The 15,802-nt window shown below is 45.3% G+C and overlaps 1 protein-coding gene across 1 annotated transcript; it reads right to left on the reverse strand.

The window, feature by feature from the left end:
* Positions 1-5,587: 5,587 nt before the first annotated feature.
* On the reverse strand, positions 5,588-9,714 carry LOC119269029 (pentatricopeptide repeat-containing protein At3g58590-like). The gene is made up of 2 exons (XM_037550777.1): positions 7,484-9,714; positions 5,588-6,580 (listed from the first exon to the last, which is right to left on the reverse strand). The coding sequence occupies exon 1, from the start codon at positions 9,491-9,493 to the stop codon at positions 7,508-7,510; it is 1,986 nt and encodes a 661-aa protein (XP_037406674.1). The 5' UTR covers positions 9,494-9,714; the 3' UTR covers positions 5,588-6,580; positions 7,484-7,507.
* Positions 9,715-15,802: the final 6,088 nt, after the last annotated feature.

The following is a 15,802-nucleotide window of genomic DNA, read 5'->3' on the forward strand; positions in this document are numbered from 1 at the left end:
CGGCGTGATGATGGTGATGATGAAGCTACCGGAACATGGCTTCGTCTAAGCACTGCAACGATATGACCGATGTGGATTATGGTGGAGGGGGGACCGCACACGGCTAAACAATGTCAACTTGTGTGTTTTAGGGTGCCCCCTGCCCCTGTATATAAAGGAGCAAGGGGGGAGGCCGGCCGGCCCTAGGGCGCGCCAAGGAGGAGAGGAATTCTCCTCCTAGTAGGAGTAGGATTCCTCCTTTCCTAGTCCTACTAGGAGGGGGGAGGAAGGAGTGGGAGAGAGGAAGGAAGGGGGGCACCACACCCCTCCTAGTCCAATTCGGACCCAAGGGGGAGGAGGCACGCGGCCTGCCCTGGCATCCCCTCTCTCTCTCCACTAAGGCCCATCTAGGCCCACTAGTTCCCGAGGGGGGGGGCGTCCGGTAACCCTCTGGCACTCCGGTTTTCAACGAAATCATCCGGAACACTTCCGGTGTCCGACTATAGCCGTCCAATATATCAATCTTTATGTCTCGACCATTTCGAGACTCCTCGTAATGTCCGTGATCATATTAGGGACCCCGAACTACCTTCGGTACATCAAAACACATAAACTCATAATACCAATCGTCACCGAACGTTAAGCGTGCGGACCCTACGGGTTCGAGAACTATGTAGACAGGACCGAGACTCATCTCCGGTCAATAACCAATAGCGGAACCTAGATGCTCATATTGGTTCCTACATATTCTACGAAGATCTTTATCGGTCAAACCGCATAACAACATACGTTGTTCCCTTTGTCATCGTTATGTTACTTGCCCGAGATTCGATCGTCGGTATCTCAATACCTAGTTCAATCTCGTTACCGGCAAGTCTCTTTACTCGTTTCGTAATGCAACGTCCCGTAACTAACTCATTAGTCATATTGTTTGCAAGGCTTATAGTGATGTGCCAGAGATACCTCTCTGATACACGGAGTGAAAAATCCTAATCTCGATCTATGCCAACTCAACAAACACCATCGGAGACACCTGTAGAGCATGTTTATAGTCATCCAGTTACGTTGTGACGTTTGATAGCACACTAAGTGTTCCTCCGGTATTCGAGAGTTGCATAATCTCATAGTCATAGGAACATGTATAAGTTATGGAGAAAGCAATAGCAATAAACTAAACGATCATCGTGCTAAGCTAACGGATGGGTCAAGTCAATCACATCATTCTCTAATGATGTGATCCCGTTTATCAAATGACAACTCTTTGTCCATGGCTAGGAAACTTAACCATCTTTGATCAACGAGCTAGTCAGGTAGAGGCATACTAGTGACACTCTGTTTGTCTATGTATTCACACATGTACTAAGTTTCCGGTTAATACAATTCTAGCATGAATAATAAACATTTATCACGATATAAGAAAATATAAATAACAACTTTATTATTGCCTCTAGGGCATATTTCCTTCATGTTGCTACTCATATCCCATTGATGAAGGTGTGCTGAATATCCGGACCTAATACCAAATGAACATCGCACCAAATACTAACATCTATAACTGGATGCCCCAACCCAGCCACACACCGGGACTGGGTCCCATACCGGACCAACACACTCTCAGAGGTTGCCGCCGCCATCTTCCTCCAGTCCTTTTCTAGAGCAGAAACTGACTCATCGACCTTGCCTGGCCTGCCGTCGACGCCACCACGATGCCAGAGAACTCCACCATCATGCATGTATCCGTCCACACGCGCCCGTCGCCGAACTTCCACAGCACCATGCCACCGGGATCCGCCGTCGGCCTTGCGGTGGATGAGACACCACTCTTCCGCTTGTCCTGTCCAACCAGTACTTGCTCCAAAATGATGCCCTCAGGAGGGACAACGACATTAAAGATACCATCATCGTCCGATCCTGTAGATCCAGATCTAGGGTTCCCCCGGAGCATCACGAGTGGGGTGCCACGACCTACAACAACAATGCCTCGAGAAGGGAACGACGTCATAGACACCGCCATGACCGATGTCGGCAGGATTTTCATCGGAAGTCGCGTCCCCCCCCGACCTCGCAGCTGGCTGGAATCGAACGGAGCCTCGCCGTGGAGATGAGGGCCGCCGTCGGCACGCCAGCAGGGAGCCTCCAGCCGCCCTTCATCGGTCCTCCTCGTGCCACCGGCCGGCCAAGGCCGTACCGAGACGGATCTGGATAGGACGCCAGATCCGCAGCCATCAAAGCCACCCATGCGCCCGCGGTCGCCACACCGCCGGCCATGTAGGTTCCCATCGCCGCCATGCAGCAGGGGCGCCACCCTGACTGCTGCCCCCGGCCTTCCCGCGTGAGATGCCGCCGCCGCCTCACAGGTTCTGCCACGGCGACCACCCGCCCAGAATCTGCGATGCAGGGCCTGCCGCCACCGCGGCTCTTGCCGGCAGCAGCAGCGGCTGGAGATGGAGGAGCGGGGAGGGGCTGGCGGCGGGGGATCGGGGGCCGCCCGAGGGGAGGCGACGCGAGGGGGAGGGGAGGGGGAGGGGGAGCAAAAAGAGGAACTCATGTCCGGCTGTGGATGCTCTAACCACGCATGAACGCCACCGCGCCATGCGTTATGCACAAGCAGGAAGCGAGCTAGGCACCGGGGGATTCCGTGTAGGAAAGACGGCCGCTACGCTCGATCCGCACCATGGCCGCATGGCGTCGGTAGTCGGTCCCAGGTTCGCGTTCCGTTGTTCCGCCAGTTCGTCGAGCTTGATGAAAAGTATCTCTCCATTACTCACTGCTGGTCTTTCTGAGCCTACCACGATGAGTCAGATGACGCGCCGCTGATCCCATTGGCGATTCGTGATTACAGTCGGTTTACGGTCACACTCACTTGAAAGTTAGACGCACTTTTTGAATATATTATAAACAAAATGAAATAATGTGCGTCGACCGACCACAAAAGGAGATCCGCATGCAGATGTTCATCGTGCATGCATGGTGCCATGATCGATCTCTCAAGTGGACGATCGCAGTCGACACCGTACGTAATAACGAATAATATTATCCCAACACCACGTAGGAGATGACCAAGCTAAAAAGGACAATCCAGTCTTCACGGATACACAGTAGATCATTGCTACACAGAAGTATTATTATCTGCGCGTTTCAACAGCCTGAGCTTGTTTATTACAACTGGGTCGTACCATATGTGTGGACTATACTTAAACCAAATGCAAACTATACTTATTTTACCTCTCCGGTCCGATCCACAATCCCAGAGATACAACAGCGAGGTACTACGTCGTACAGTATGATCCAGCCGACGCTCCACGAGAATCCGTATCATATACGGAATACGTAATACGTTGGGTTGGCACGTCGCATGCAGCTGACGCTTGTGTCTAGTGATGGTGCTGCGGGTCTGGGCCGCCGGGCACCTCCCGCTTCCGGGCGGCGTCTCCCTCCAGCCTCCTCGCGCTGTTCCACCTGCCCCGACGGATGCCACCGCCGGCCGCGGCAGCGTAGACGACGTCCGGCACGGCGCGAGCTTCGGTCGGCGTGGCCACGAGCCCCGCGCTGACGATCAAGAGCATGCAGAGCACGACAGCGCCGACGCGGGCCGCCATGGATGATGGATGGAGTTAGCTAACGTTAAACTGCGAGACGAGATGCGTACACGTACGTAGGTGCTCGGTGCGTATCTAGCTAGGCAGTAGTAGTACAAGGTGTGTGCTGAACTGCTGGTGCAGAGATGTCCTTCATTGGCCAGGCGCCGCTCTCTATTTATAGGACGAGGAGCTCGACGAGATGGATCATACCGGCAGTTACAACGTGGGCCCGGGTCCGGCCGTTGTTGCGGATAATTGGTGGGGGTGGAACCACCGCGCGCATTGTGTGCCTGCCTCTGCCTAGGACAAAGAGGGCCACGTAGGGGTGGTGTTGGAGTAGTGTTGGATGAACCTGGTGTGATCCTGTCCGAGTGGCCACCATTGCCACCGGCTAAGAAGATGTGCGTCCATCATAATTGATCCTCCATCTTTTCCCCCTTTCTGCATTAGCATATGCTCCGTGTCCGTGCTTGCCTACGCACGCCATCAGCCAATGTTCATCTCCTATGTTCCGGTCGACGCTGGCCTCTTGCTTACTTAATTGCCCACAATAATCCACTCCACATGCATCAGTGCGCCAATAAGCAGGGAGGGATGCAACCGCCGCTCTCAGCTCTCATCGTGTATGTGGACGATGTATCCAAGAATGAAAGGATATAAGCCACGATTTGAACTACTGAAAGTAGCTAGCTGACGTGTCGACTGTCTGCTTCTGGAAACTGGAATAATGCGTGCTCCTGAGAATTTCCATGATATTTGACAATGTATGGTGCCCAGCGTTTTGGAATACATGCATGCATGAACATAATCTTTATAAGCTTTTGACCGCAGATATGCTTAAACGTGGGTAGCATATATATCGTGTCTTCATACATTTGTGGCTACTTGAGATGATTCTACTAGCCCAATGTGCCAAAGCCAGTCAAAGGAGGACAATAATGCAAAAAAGAAACTCTTCAAGTTTTCCAAATGGATAATATGCTACTGTACCGAACTTGGCAACAAAAGTCATGACATACCATCATATATTAAATACTTTTCTTGATAACGTCTGAAATCAATGGTCAAGGGAGAGTTGACGTCCAAATTGAACAAAGGCAGAATATGTACATACAGAACCTCCTAAGCAGCACCCGCAGCATTTTGATTTACCCTGTTCACTTTTATAAGACGTTGTAGAAATTTGAGACAACTGCAAAACAGCTCAATTTCAGTTGTCCGAAACGACTTATAAAAGTGAACGGAGGGAGTACAAAAGGTTACCACGAGCACCAGGGAGGTTAAGCATCCCTTGAACCAGGGTGGGCTGGGCTGGGAGAGCACCTTCAGCTCTAGACAACTGAGTGATGCCCTGTTGCCAATGGCATGCTCAGTAGTGAAGTGGAACTTTCTTTAGGCACTGACTTATGCCTAACATGTCACCACTGCCATGTCATGAATTTATAAACTTCAATTAAGTTATCCAGAACACATGGTGGAAAATTCACACCAATGATATATTCAACATTGATCAAAGAGATGGTTAACAAAAAAAGATTGTTGAAAAAAAAAACAATAGCAATGGTACAGACCTAGAGCATTCTACCATTGGATGGATCTCAACCATCAATTTTCCCTATTTCTGCGGTTTTAGAATCCTATGGACCAAATAGTCCCCACGGCACCACATCTTTTGACGTTACATTGTGATGTCACTGACTTCATCATTCTAGTATCTAGACCATCAGATGAAAGAAGAATATAGACAAGATGGCATAAAATACTGAATCCTAGGGAAACTAAAACACACAAGTTAGTGATAGAAGCTGTTGGTAGCACCACAGTAAAAATGCAAGAATTTTTCTGTAGTATTAGGTGCATGGCATAGTTATCATAGAGACAAAGAAAATATCAATGTGGTGGGCTTAATGGGATTTTTTCTTTGAAATTGTATACAAAGTAGACCATGGGAAAAGTTCCTATGGTTTCTAATCCTAAGAAGGTAACAAGCTCTTTAGGAAAATTTCTACAGAATTGAGTCCTCCAGAATTCCTACGAAATTCTTTTGAACCAAACCAATATTCACACCGAGAATCCAGTAAGCTCCATGGAGGGAGAGCTCCTACCTTAGGTGTGCATTTTCCAGTCACAGAGAACAAATTGTGACGATATGCAGGTAGACATCAGTCAGTAGTCACAGTTGCAATCTGCATCAAGGTGTCGTACCAAGGACAATGCCAGTTTATCTGCCTACAATTCAGAGATACACTAAGTACCTTGCAACACGCATAAGATATGGCAGCAACCAAAATTAATCAGAATTTAAAATCGTTAGACATGTACTATCTAGTAAAGCTAGATCTTCCTTCAACTGTCAATCTTTGCAATCCCAGCTTGATACGGAGGTCATGATATCTCAACCCACCAGCCATTGGATTAGATAATGCTTTGAATTCTTTGACCAGATCACCTTTATAGTACCAGGACAACAGTGCCTGGTCATCATTCAATTAGTAAACGCGAACCGTTGGAGCTACGTAGACAATGCCTAGTGGAATGAAAAGCAATAGCCAATATAAGCCCATGCTTCGGTATTATATAACCCATATTTTGCTACTAATGTGCATGCTTCGTCAAAAGCCTGTGTACCTCTGATAATTAGTTAATGCCTCTGTGCTGACTCGTACTTTATCATCTTTGCAACCGATTTGCCACAGCCTAACGACCTTGGCTGACTAATCCATGATGCTAAGAGGCGCCTCACAAGAACTTGTTTATGAAAAAGGAATCCACGTTTCAGATACTCATTGAGCAGGAAACACACCTGGTGACAGCAGCCTCACTATACTAATCATTATAAATGCATTGGTCTGGTATGATCATGCAGATCACCATCAATTAGATTCACAAGTCAAGCATAGTAAATAGGAGGGGATCTTACTGAACACGTTCCTGTCATTTTTCACATTTTCATAGGCTGCAAGTGGCTACCACACCTTGGTATTTCAAGAACAGCCTTTCTCCTTTTACTCTCCTTTTGCCTGTGAATTGAAACATTTCATTAGGTACAGAAAGTCAACCACCAAACCCAGTAGATTCCTAATGCTCAATAAACTTTATGCCATGAGATCATCTTCATTTCTCATATTTCATTTCTTACCTGAATAATTGAATTCAGTCACTGTACAATATTTCTTCAGATATTTCTAACTAGGTACACACTTCCATTTTTCTTTGTGGACCTTCACACCACCTTTGCAACTTTCACAAAGAATGACGACCAGTTTCAAATTCTAACTGCCAAAGTGAACATTTCATTGACCATATGGAGGTTGGATCTTTAAGGGCCACATATTCAGGTCAACTGGAATAGAAGCCATCCTTTTCTCCTCCTCCATGTTGCACAATTCTGACCATGAAGGTAACAACATGGACGCGGAACACCTCTTGCTAGTTTGCAACACCATGCAGAAAGAGCAAGGCATTTTCCTTCTGTAGTTAGCCACTAGATGATGACAGAACACAAAGCCAAACCAAAGGAACTATGGAAGGGAGCAAAGAAATGCCGACCCACAATGAACCACCAACCAGAAAAGATTCATCAAATGAGGACGTTTCCAATCAACACCCTTCATCATAGATATAATGGAGCGAACAAAAGAGGTGAAGTGGTTGATAAAGGTGCCCAGCAATCACATATCCTCCATTACTAGGTTGTTCAAACATATGAATTAAATGATACTCCCTCTGTAAACTAATATAAGAGCGTTTAGATCACTACTTTAGTATTCTAAACGCTCTTATATTAGTTTACGGAGGGAGTAGCTTACATTACTGTAACAATATCAACACTATGTGCAACCAAAATTCATTTGATATCTAGTATGGTCTAAATATTAATTTGGCAACAACCATTTTCTGAATTCATGTGAGAAAACACCCACCTCCATTGTTTACCAAGACCATCACTAGCTAAACACTTGAGTATCTAGCATGCCATATGTATTGCATCCTTGGATGAATGTGCGCCAAATAATAGTACTCGGGCGGAAAGGCATGCCTCTAATCACAGAGTCAGCTTGCTTTAAATGACCACACTTGCATAGCATGTCCACCACACAAATGTAATGCTCCATCCCAGCTTCAGTTGAGTAATCAGCTTCCATACGTTTGAATATCTCCATTCCCTCCTGCACAAGTCCTCCATGTCTACAAGCTGAAAGGACTGCCAGAATTGCTACCTTGTCAGGTTTGACAGCAGCCCCTTCCATAGCTTTAAACCATGCCAGGGCCTTACGAGAAAAACCGTTAAGTGCAAGGCCTGAAATCACAGCTGTCCATGAGATTACGTTCCTATCTTCCATTTCCTCAAAGGCTTTCAGACAGTCTTCAATTCTACCACATTTAGCATACATATCTAGCAACATATTATTAGTACGAGTGTCTGAGCACCCATAACTGGTCTTGGTGATTACCCCATGCACCAGCCTACCAAGAACAAGGCTGTTAACTTTTGTACAAATACTCAGCAAGCTCACAGCTACATAGTTATCAAAATGATGCCCCAAAATTCTCATCTGTCTGAAATGTCCAAAAGCTTCAGCATAATCACCATTCCTTGCACAAGCAGTAATAAGTATGCTCCATGAAATAGTATCACTCGTTTTCGGATGTAAGAGTAGCTCCTTGGTCTCTTGGTACATGTGAGCTCTATTATATGCCCCAGCTAAAACATTCATGGAGACATTACAGGAGTCAGGATCCAATGTAACTCCATAAGCGAGGGCATCAGAAACAAAGCCATGTGAGACATAGGAAGATATAATAGCACTTGAAACATAGTCATTACCGTCATAACCCAGTTTTATGACCAATGAGTGAATCTGATGCACATCCAACAGTGATGGATCCTTGAGCAAGGAAGAAAAGGTAAATTCATTTGGGCTAATCCCTGATTGCAACATATCTCTCAGAATCATAAACAGAGTTGGAAAATCACCATCTGACTTGATAGAAAGCAGAGCATTCCAACATGCAGTGCTCTTATGAGGAACCTCTTTGAGTACTTTAAGAGCGTCCCTCCTACCAACACATTTGTTGTAGAAATCAACCAGTGAAGTACTCACAAATACTGTCGTGTTGAGGTTATGCTTGATAGATTTGGCGTGAACAGACTTCCCATGCTCCTGTGCATTTATACTGGTGCCAGCGTAAAGAACACTGGAAAATGTAGTTTCATCTGGAGAAACACCCTGATGATGCATCGCTGAGAAAAGCTCAAAAGCTCTCCCTGGGAAGTTACTCCTAGCGAAAGCAGTGATCATTGTATTCCACGAAACCACATCTCTGAACATCAAACCATTAAATAGCTTCTCTGCCGCGCAAACTGTGCCACAAGTACAGTAACAATTCAGCAACGAGTTAGCAACTGCCGAGAAGGAATCCATTGCGGTTTTGATGGCAAGCCCATGAACTGGGTCCGGTGACACAAGTGCAGGAAAGACCGCAACGAGAGAGCCTTCAGACAAGCCATCGCTGCTCCTCACGAGTTCCCTGAACCAAAACACGGCGTCCTGGACATGCCCATGCTGCGCGAACGAAGAGACGAGACAGTTCCAGGTGACGACGCTCCGTGCGGGCATTTCGCCGAACAGGTCGAGCGCCTCGCCGAACCGTCCGTGCCGCGCGAAGAAGCCCAGCAGCGCTGTCCCGGAGTACGGGTCGCTATGGAGCAGGCCGCGCTTGAGGATGTGCGGGTGCAGCTGCGCGGCGCGGCGGGGGCACACGGAGGGCGAGGAGAGGATCGGCGCGAAGGTGAACGCGGTCGGGGCGACGCCCGCGGCGAGCATGCGCGCGAGCAGCGAGAAGGCGTCGGCCGCGCGGCCGGCGCGGGCGCGGGAGGCGATGAGGGAGTTGAAGAGGGAAGGGGGCAGCGGCGGGTCCGGGTTCGGCATTCCGTCGTGCGGGAGGTGGGCATGGCGTGAGGCGAGCAGAGGACCGATCGACCGAGGCCGTCGAGTCGGGCGGGAGTCGGGAGAACGGGCGGCTGCGATGGTGAATGCGAGCTGTGTTGGCGTGGAGGGGATTCAACTGTGGCTGGCCGGAGTGGAACAAGTTGGTGGAAGTTGGCCTCTCCGGCTCCGGCCGCCGAGGGCAAGGGAAGAGCGCTGGAGAAGAGGACCGCCGGAAAATGCTATTTGACGCTGAAGCGGCCAAACATAGCTCTGTTCATACGCAGAGCTATGGGCCGGTTTTGTTCTTTTTATTCCTTTTCTGTTTCTTTTTTTCCTGTTCCTTATTTTACTTTTCCCTTTTTTTCATTTAAAAACGTGCTTTTTAAGGAAATCTCATGAACATTTTTAAATTCAGGAAGTTTTTTTTATTTCGTAAACTTTTTTCAATCCGTGAAATTTTTTAAATACATGGAATTATTTTCAAATTCAAGAAAATCCTAAACATTTTCCGAAATTTTGAACTTTTTTCTTCAAATTCATGTTCTCTAACTCGAAATCATTAGTTGAGGAGTACTCGTTACAAAGATCACTCCCTTCTCCCCATGTTGCGACAAGTGGCGCGCTGCACGTGCGTCACTTGTCACAATCTGGGAGTTTTCTCTTTTTTCGTAGATCCGTTTATTCAAAATATTTTATCTCTTAAACCGTGCGTCCAAATCTCAAACCGTTTTCACCGTTGGATTCCTCGCGTCGAGATCTTCAAAACTATATCCCATGTTGATAGGTTTTTGACAAACTTTTTTTCACCAAAAAAATCAGACGAAAAAACCGAACCAGGAGCATGGGTTTTTTCTATTTTCAAAAGAGGCACGCCCGTGCCTCTTGTGAAAGCACAACTGTGCCTCTCGCGGAAGCAAAAAAGAAACATAAAACACAGTTTTCCCGTTTCCGAGAGGCACGGCCATGACTCTCATGAAAATCACAACTATGCCTCTCGCGGAAGCAAAACCATGCCTCTCGCGGAAGAAAAAAAATAAAAAATGCGTTTTTTTCGAAAGCACAACCATGCCTCTCACGGAAGTAAAACCGTGCCTCTCACGAAAGGAATAAAAACAGAAATTACGTTTTTTTCGTTTTCGAGAGGCACGGCCGTGACTCTCGCGAAAGCACAACCGTGCCTCTCGCGGAAGCAAAACCGTGCCTCTTGCGGAAGGAAAAGAAACAGAAAACGCGTTTTTTTTGTTTCTGAAAGGCACGGCTGTGACCCTCGCGAAAGCAAAACCGTGCCTCTCATGGAAGAAAAAAAAATAGAAAACGCATTTTTTTTCGTTTTCGAAAGGCCGTGACTCACGCGAAAGCACAAACGTGCCTCTCGCGGAAGCAAAACCGTGACTCTCGTGAAAGAAAAAAACGTGTTTTTTTCGTGCAATTTTTTTTGAATTTTTTTATCCAAAAGCTAAGGAAAACCGAATCGTCGAAAAAACCCGAAAAGGCGATTTAAAAAGTCAAAAACGTGTGCGGAAAAAATAAAAAATTGAAGGGAGCGTCCAGAGCGCGCACGTGACGGTCGGCTGAAAGCGCGCCACGTGACGCTGATCGTTGCGAGGCTCCCGAAAAAGGGCTCGTTAACTAATTGCTCTCTTTCTAACTTAAGAAGCTTTCCAACTAATAAAAAACATTTACCTGCTGGCTGGAGAGGCTTCGAGCGAGCACTGGCTACTATTTAGGCGCCATAAGCATCAAATAAGAGCTCGCAGAACCGCCATCCCAGTGACTGGTGTATCTTTGGACTTTGGAGGCCCATGGAGGCGTCCTTTCCCCCATATTGGGCTCTAATTTGTTGGGTCAGGCCATGGACCCAATTTCTTTAAAATTTATACGATGTTGTACTTATTTAAACTGAAATTACTAATTGAAGGGTACATTTTGCAAAGGTCACTCTCACCTCCCCTCGTTGTGACAAGTGACGCACTACATGTGTGTCACTTGTCGCAATTAGACGGTTTTGGTGGGATGAAATCCCACCGGAGAGAGGGGGGGTTTATTTGTCTTTTTTTGTAGATTAGGTTTTCAAAGTGATTTATCTCTCGAACGGTGCGTCTAAATCGTGAACCGTTTCCACTATTGTGTTTTGCGTGTCAAAACTCGACTCCATGTTGATAGATTTGAAGAACTTTTTTTGATCGAAATACATGCTCTAAAACTATACTAACACGTCCTTCAAAACTTGTACTAACTGGCTTCACTTTTTGTGGGGAAGCAAAGTTGTGGTTATATAGTTTTGCTTTCACGCGAGAACAACAACTGTGCTTCACTATCAGGGAAGTACACTTGTGTTTTTTCACGCGAGCAGCACATTTGTGCTTTCACACAAGAAGCGCAATTGTGCTTTCCCGCGGAGCCACAACTCTGCTCCGAGCTCGTGACAGGTAAGAAAAAACAAAGAAACAAAAAACCAGGAAAACCCAAAAACCAAGAAAAACACAAAAATGAAGAAATGAAGAAAAAATGTTGCATTGTGGAAGCAACCAGCACATGCCACATGGTGGCGCTTGGACGGGCCACATGGCATGCTGGGCCAGTCCCGCGCTAGCAAAAGTGCCCCACACAAGGGGCACCCTCCAATTAGTTGTTCCCTATTAAAACATATTTGTACAAAATAGTTATAAATTGAAATTTTGGTTCAAAATATATTGATTACTTAAACTTTGCTAGAAAACCTAATTCATATTGTACTATTAGTGTGGGGAGAAAGAGTATCTAGCTAGGGACATACTTTGATGAAAAACGAGAGAGTAAGCATTGATCCTGTATCTAACACACTATACCCTAAAGTAACTGTATTCACTAAATCATGCATTCTATATTGTATATCAAATAAGATTTTTTTTTTGGCATTTTGGTTGTTTAATATGGTGAAAATGCATCTCTTAGATAATCTTACCGAGGTTTTGATGCTTTATAACAGAACCATTGAGCGAACTAACATTTTTATTGAATATTTAAGATTAGCCAATGGCTTTAAAGTGGAACATCAAACTTGATGAAAGATCCGAAACCCAAAGTCCTAGAGAAACCACTCTACCCATCTCAATTCTCAATTTCACTAGATTAGGGTGCATTAGATGTTCAATACTATTGTGTCAACTAGCAAGGTGCACCCAAAAAGCACTTTATCCGGGCATCTAGGTGAATTTTGTGTGTGCAGCCACATTTACCTTTCTCCCTACGGATATTAGTTGGTGGTACTGCAGGGTATAAGAAGTTTTAAAAATATATTCTTGAGAGAATAGTGTTCCACATTTTGAACAACAGAGTTATGACCGGCTACAAGATAAATAAAATTGAAAGACCAAAGGCCTATCTTAGGGCATCTTCAAGGGTATGTATCTAATTACATCCTCTGCTTGAATGTGAACGTCCCTACTTGTCCAGATTTTTAGTGGTACCCAAGAGCGTCCCTTACTTGTTTGATTTTTTGTCAAACTGAAATTTTCACATTTTCAACATTCAACAACAATTCAATGATAGATATAGCGTGCATTCAACAACAACAAAAATCAAAAATTATGCATGACAAACAATTCAACAAAAGTTCATAATACATATTCAATAGATTGAGTGAATCGATGTTCACCACGATTTCCATGGCGCACATTGATGTTGCTATGCATCATGCGAACCCACTTCGCCGCATTCGCATACATGATGCTAGTGTCGATTGATGCCCTCTTTGCAACAATGTTCTCAAGTTCTCAAGTTCAACCTTTTTTGATTGTATCTTCATGAATTCTTGGAACCTCTCTTCCTTCTTTATTTATTTTTTTGCACTTGGTATCTATTTGTTGGACATGATGGTCCTAGCATGGGGATGGGTGGGGGTTCGGGTGAGGTCCAGGTGGGGATGGGGTGTCCATACCTAGGTAGCGAACAATTCAGATGTCCACCATTTATGCCCTTCATTTGACACGAGAGTGGGGGATTCTGGATAGTCCGGGCAATTAGGGGAGCCCCTTTGATTATTTATTTTTGTCGGAAAACACAAGAGAAAAGGGGAGCATCTTTTTTTAAAGCACAACACATGCATAGACGCGCACAAATTCACACTACCCCTATAAGCATCTCATAGTTGACGGACACATTTTACCACTCAAACATAACATCGGTAAGCTTAAAATAAACCCAGAAAACATGTGTGTACCCGAGTCTAGTTTGTAACTTGAACTCGGATGGATTGATTCCACACAAGAATCTAACCATCTGAAGTATACTTAGTTTGTGCTCGGGGTACAAGAAGAGGGAGGGTTATTGGAACCGGGCTCGGCCTCTTAAATTAATTATCTTTTCACCAAGGAGTGAGTACAACCATACATCTATATCAAAGTTCCACACTGCGTAGCTTATCTATCTATCCTTAAGGGCAGCAATACAACATTGTGCACAGTAAACTATCATCAGTATCTTTGATCATATCACGTAGCCATTATGAAAATGCCGTCCTACTATCCAGTGAATATTAATTATGGAATGCACGGGAAGGCGTAAGTTCGGGGACGGCTTGACCAGTCTCTTGCTAGCTAGCTTAATAGGCCATTAGTTGTTACTTTTTTTTTGAGGGAAAGTTGTTACTTTGTTGGGCTACAAAACCTCGCTATCTTGCTGGGCCATGTATGTTTTCGCGGCAAACGGACAATGGCCGGTGCAATCGGCCATTCAAAACCTCACCTTTTGTTTCTATCATCTTATCACCCTAATTCCAATCTTAAATTTTTTTTTTGGCCACACCTAATTCTGCCATGCATGCATCAAGATAGCTGCATTTATGCTTCTGTAGATAGCGGAGTAACATACACTCATGCTGCATCTTCTTAAATGATGCTGTCAGTTGGCAGATCAATGCAGGCTACTCCCTCTGTTCCTAAATATAAGTCTTTGTAGAGATTTCACTATAGACTACATACGGAGCAAAATGAGTGAATCTACACTCTAAAATGCATCTATATACATCCGTATGTGGTTCATAGTGAAATATCTACAAAGACTTATATTTAGGAACGGAGGGAGTACTAGCTAGTGGACGCTCTTTTGTGTTCTTTTTAGCCGACCTGGTAGTACAAACAGTGCAATGTTGATGTTGTTGTCCTCGCTAATGTTAGGTAGCCTGATTGTATACACATTGGCGATGCTCCTGATACGGATGAGGATATGCTAGACATGGAGAATTTGGGCGACACATTGGCGACGGGATTATATAGAACTGGTTTTTAGCCAATTTTTAGTAAAATCGGTTTTATCAATTGTTATATGTGTAACCAGCTTATGAAAAAAGATGTTTGGACTAGAAAAAACTTAGGATCAATTTGTCACGTTCCTTGCTTGGTTTGGATAGGCTTTTCGCCCACATGCATCAACGAGTTTGTTGAGAAAAGGACGGGCGTAGAGAAAAAGTTAGCGTTGAGTATATGCATATTGCGTTTTTAGAAAAACAACTAATCTTCATTTTTTTCCATATACCCGAAATCTTGGATTATGGAAAACCAGATTTTCTATATTCACGGATTAGATAGAGTTGCCAAACAGGATTTTAGTTTGTTATGTCATTTTCCTAATTTGTGGAGAACCAGTTCTCTACATATCACGTATCCAAACAACGCGTAAGGGATGGAAACAAGATTGCTAATGGGGTCTGTGCCCCTAGCGTGTCCGGCCCCGAAGGTGCGTGGGAACCCACAGGCAGCCCCTGGACCTTCCCATTTGCGGGAGTTCATCCCTCATAAAGTTGCCTTCGCCTGATGTTTTCCAGATTTATTTAGTTTGGGAAGGTCCTGGAATCACCAACACAAAAGAATGCAATTCTGCCCTTTGAAAATTTATTAGTAGGTTGGTCAAAAAATTATAAAGTATTGCATAAAATGATAAGAAATATGCAAGAAAAGTTAGAAAGTTATAGATACGGATGCATCAAGGCTCAAGACAAAAGGGTGTGTACCAAAAAAGTGGGGCAACGATCGAGGTCAGAGCAAGACGCGAGTGCAAAAAGGCCAGGTATTTCGGTGTTGTCGATGTTCTGAGTCTCACAGTATCGTCGAATGACGACTAATTTGTTTAGAGGGGATGCAAGTGGTGGATCGAGATGGTAGCACACAAAACACATGATCTACCTAGGTTCAGACCCTCCCTGCTGAGGTAACACCCTAGTCCTGTCTGCTTGGGTTGCATTGCTCGAGTGCTCACCGACAATCAGGAAGATCACTCGAGATTTTGTCTTGGGTGTGACAGCCGAGGAGGAGGAAAGGGCAGGTGGAAACC

The sequence above is a fragment of the Triticum dicoccoides genome, chromosome 3A (assembly GCF_002162155.2).
Source record: "Triticum dicoccoides isolate Atlit2015 ecotype Zavitan chromosome 3A, WEW_v2.0, whole genome shotgun sequence".
In the NCBI taxonomy this organism is placed as follows: Eukaryota; Viridiplantae; Streptophyta; class Magnoliopsida; order Poales; family Poaceae; genus Triticum; species Triticum dicoccoides.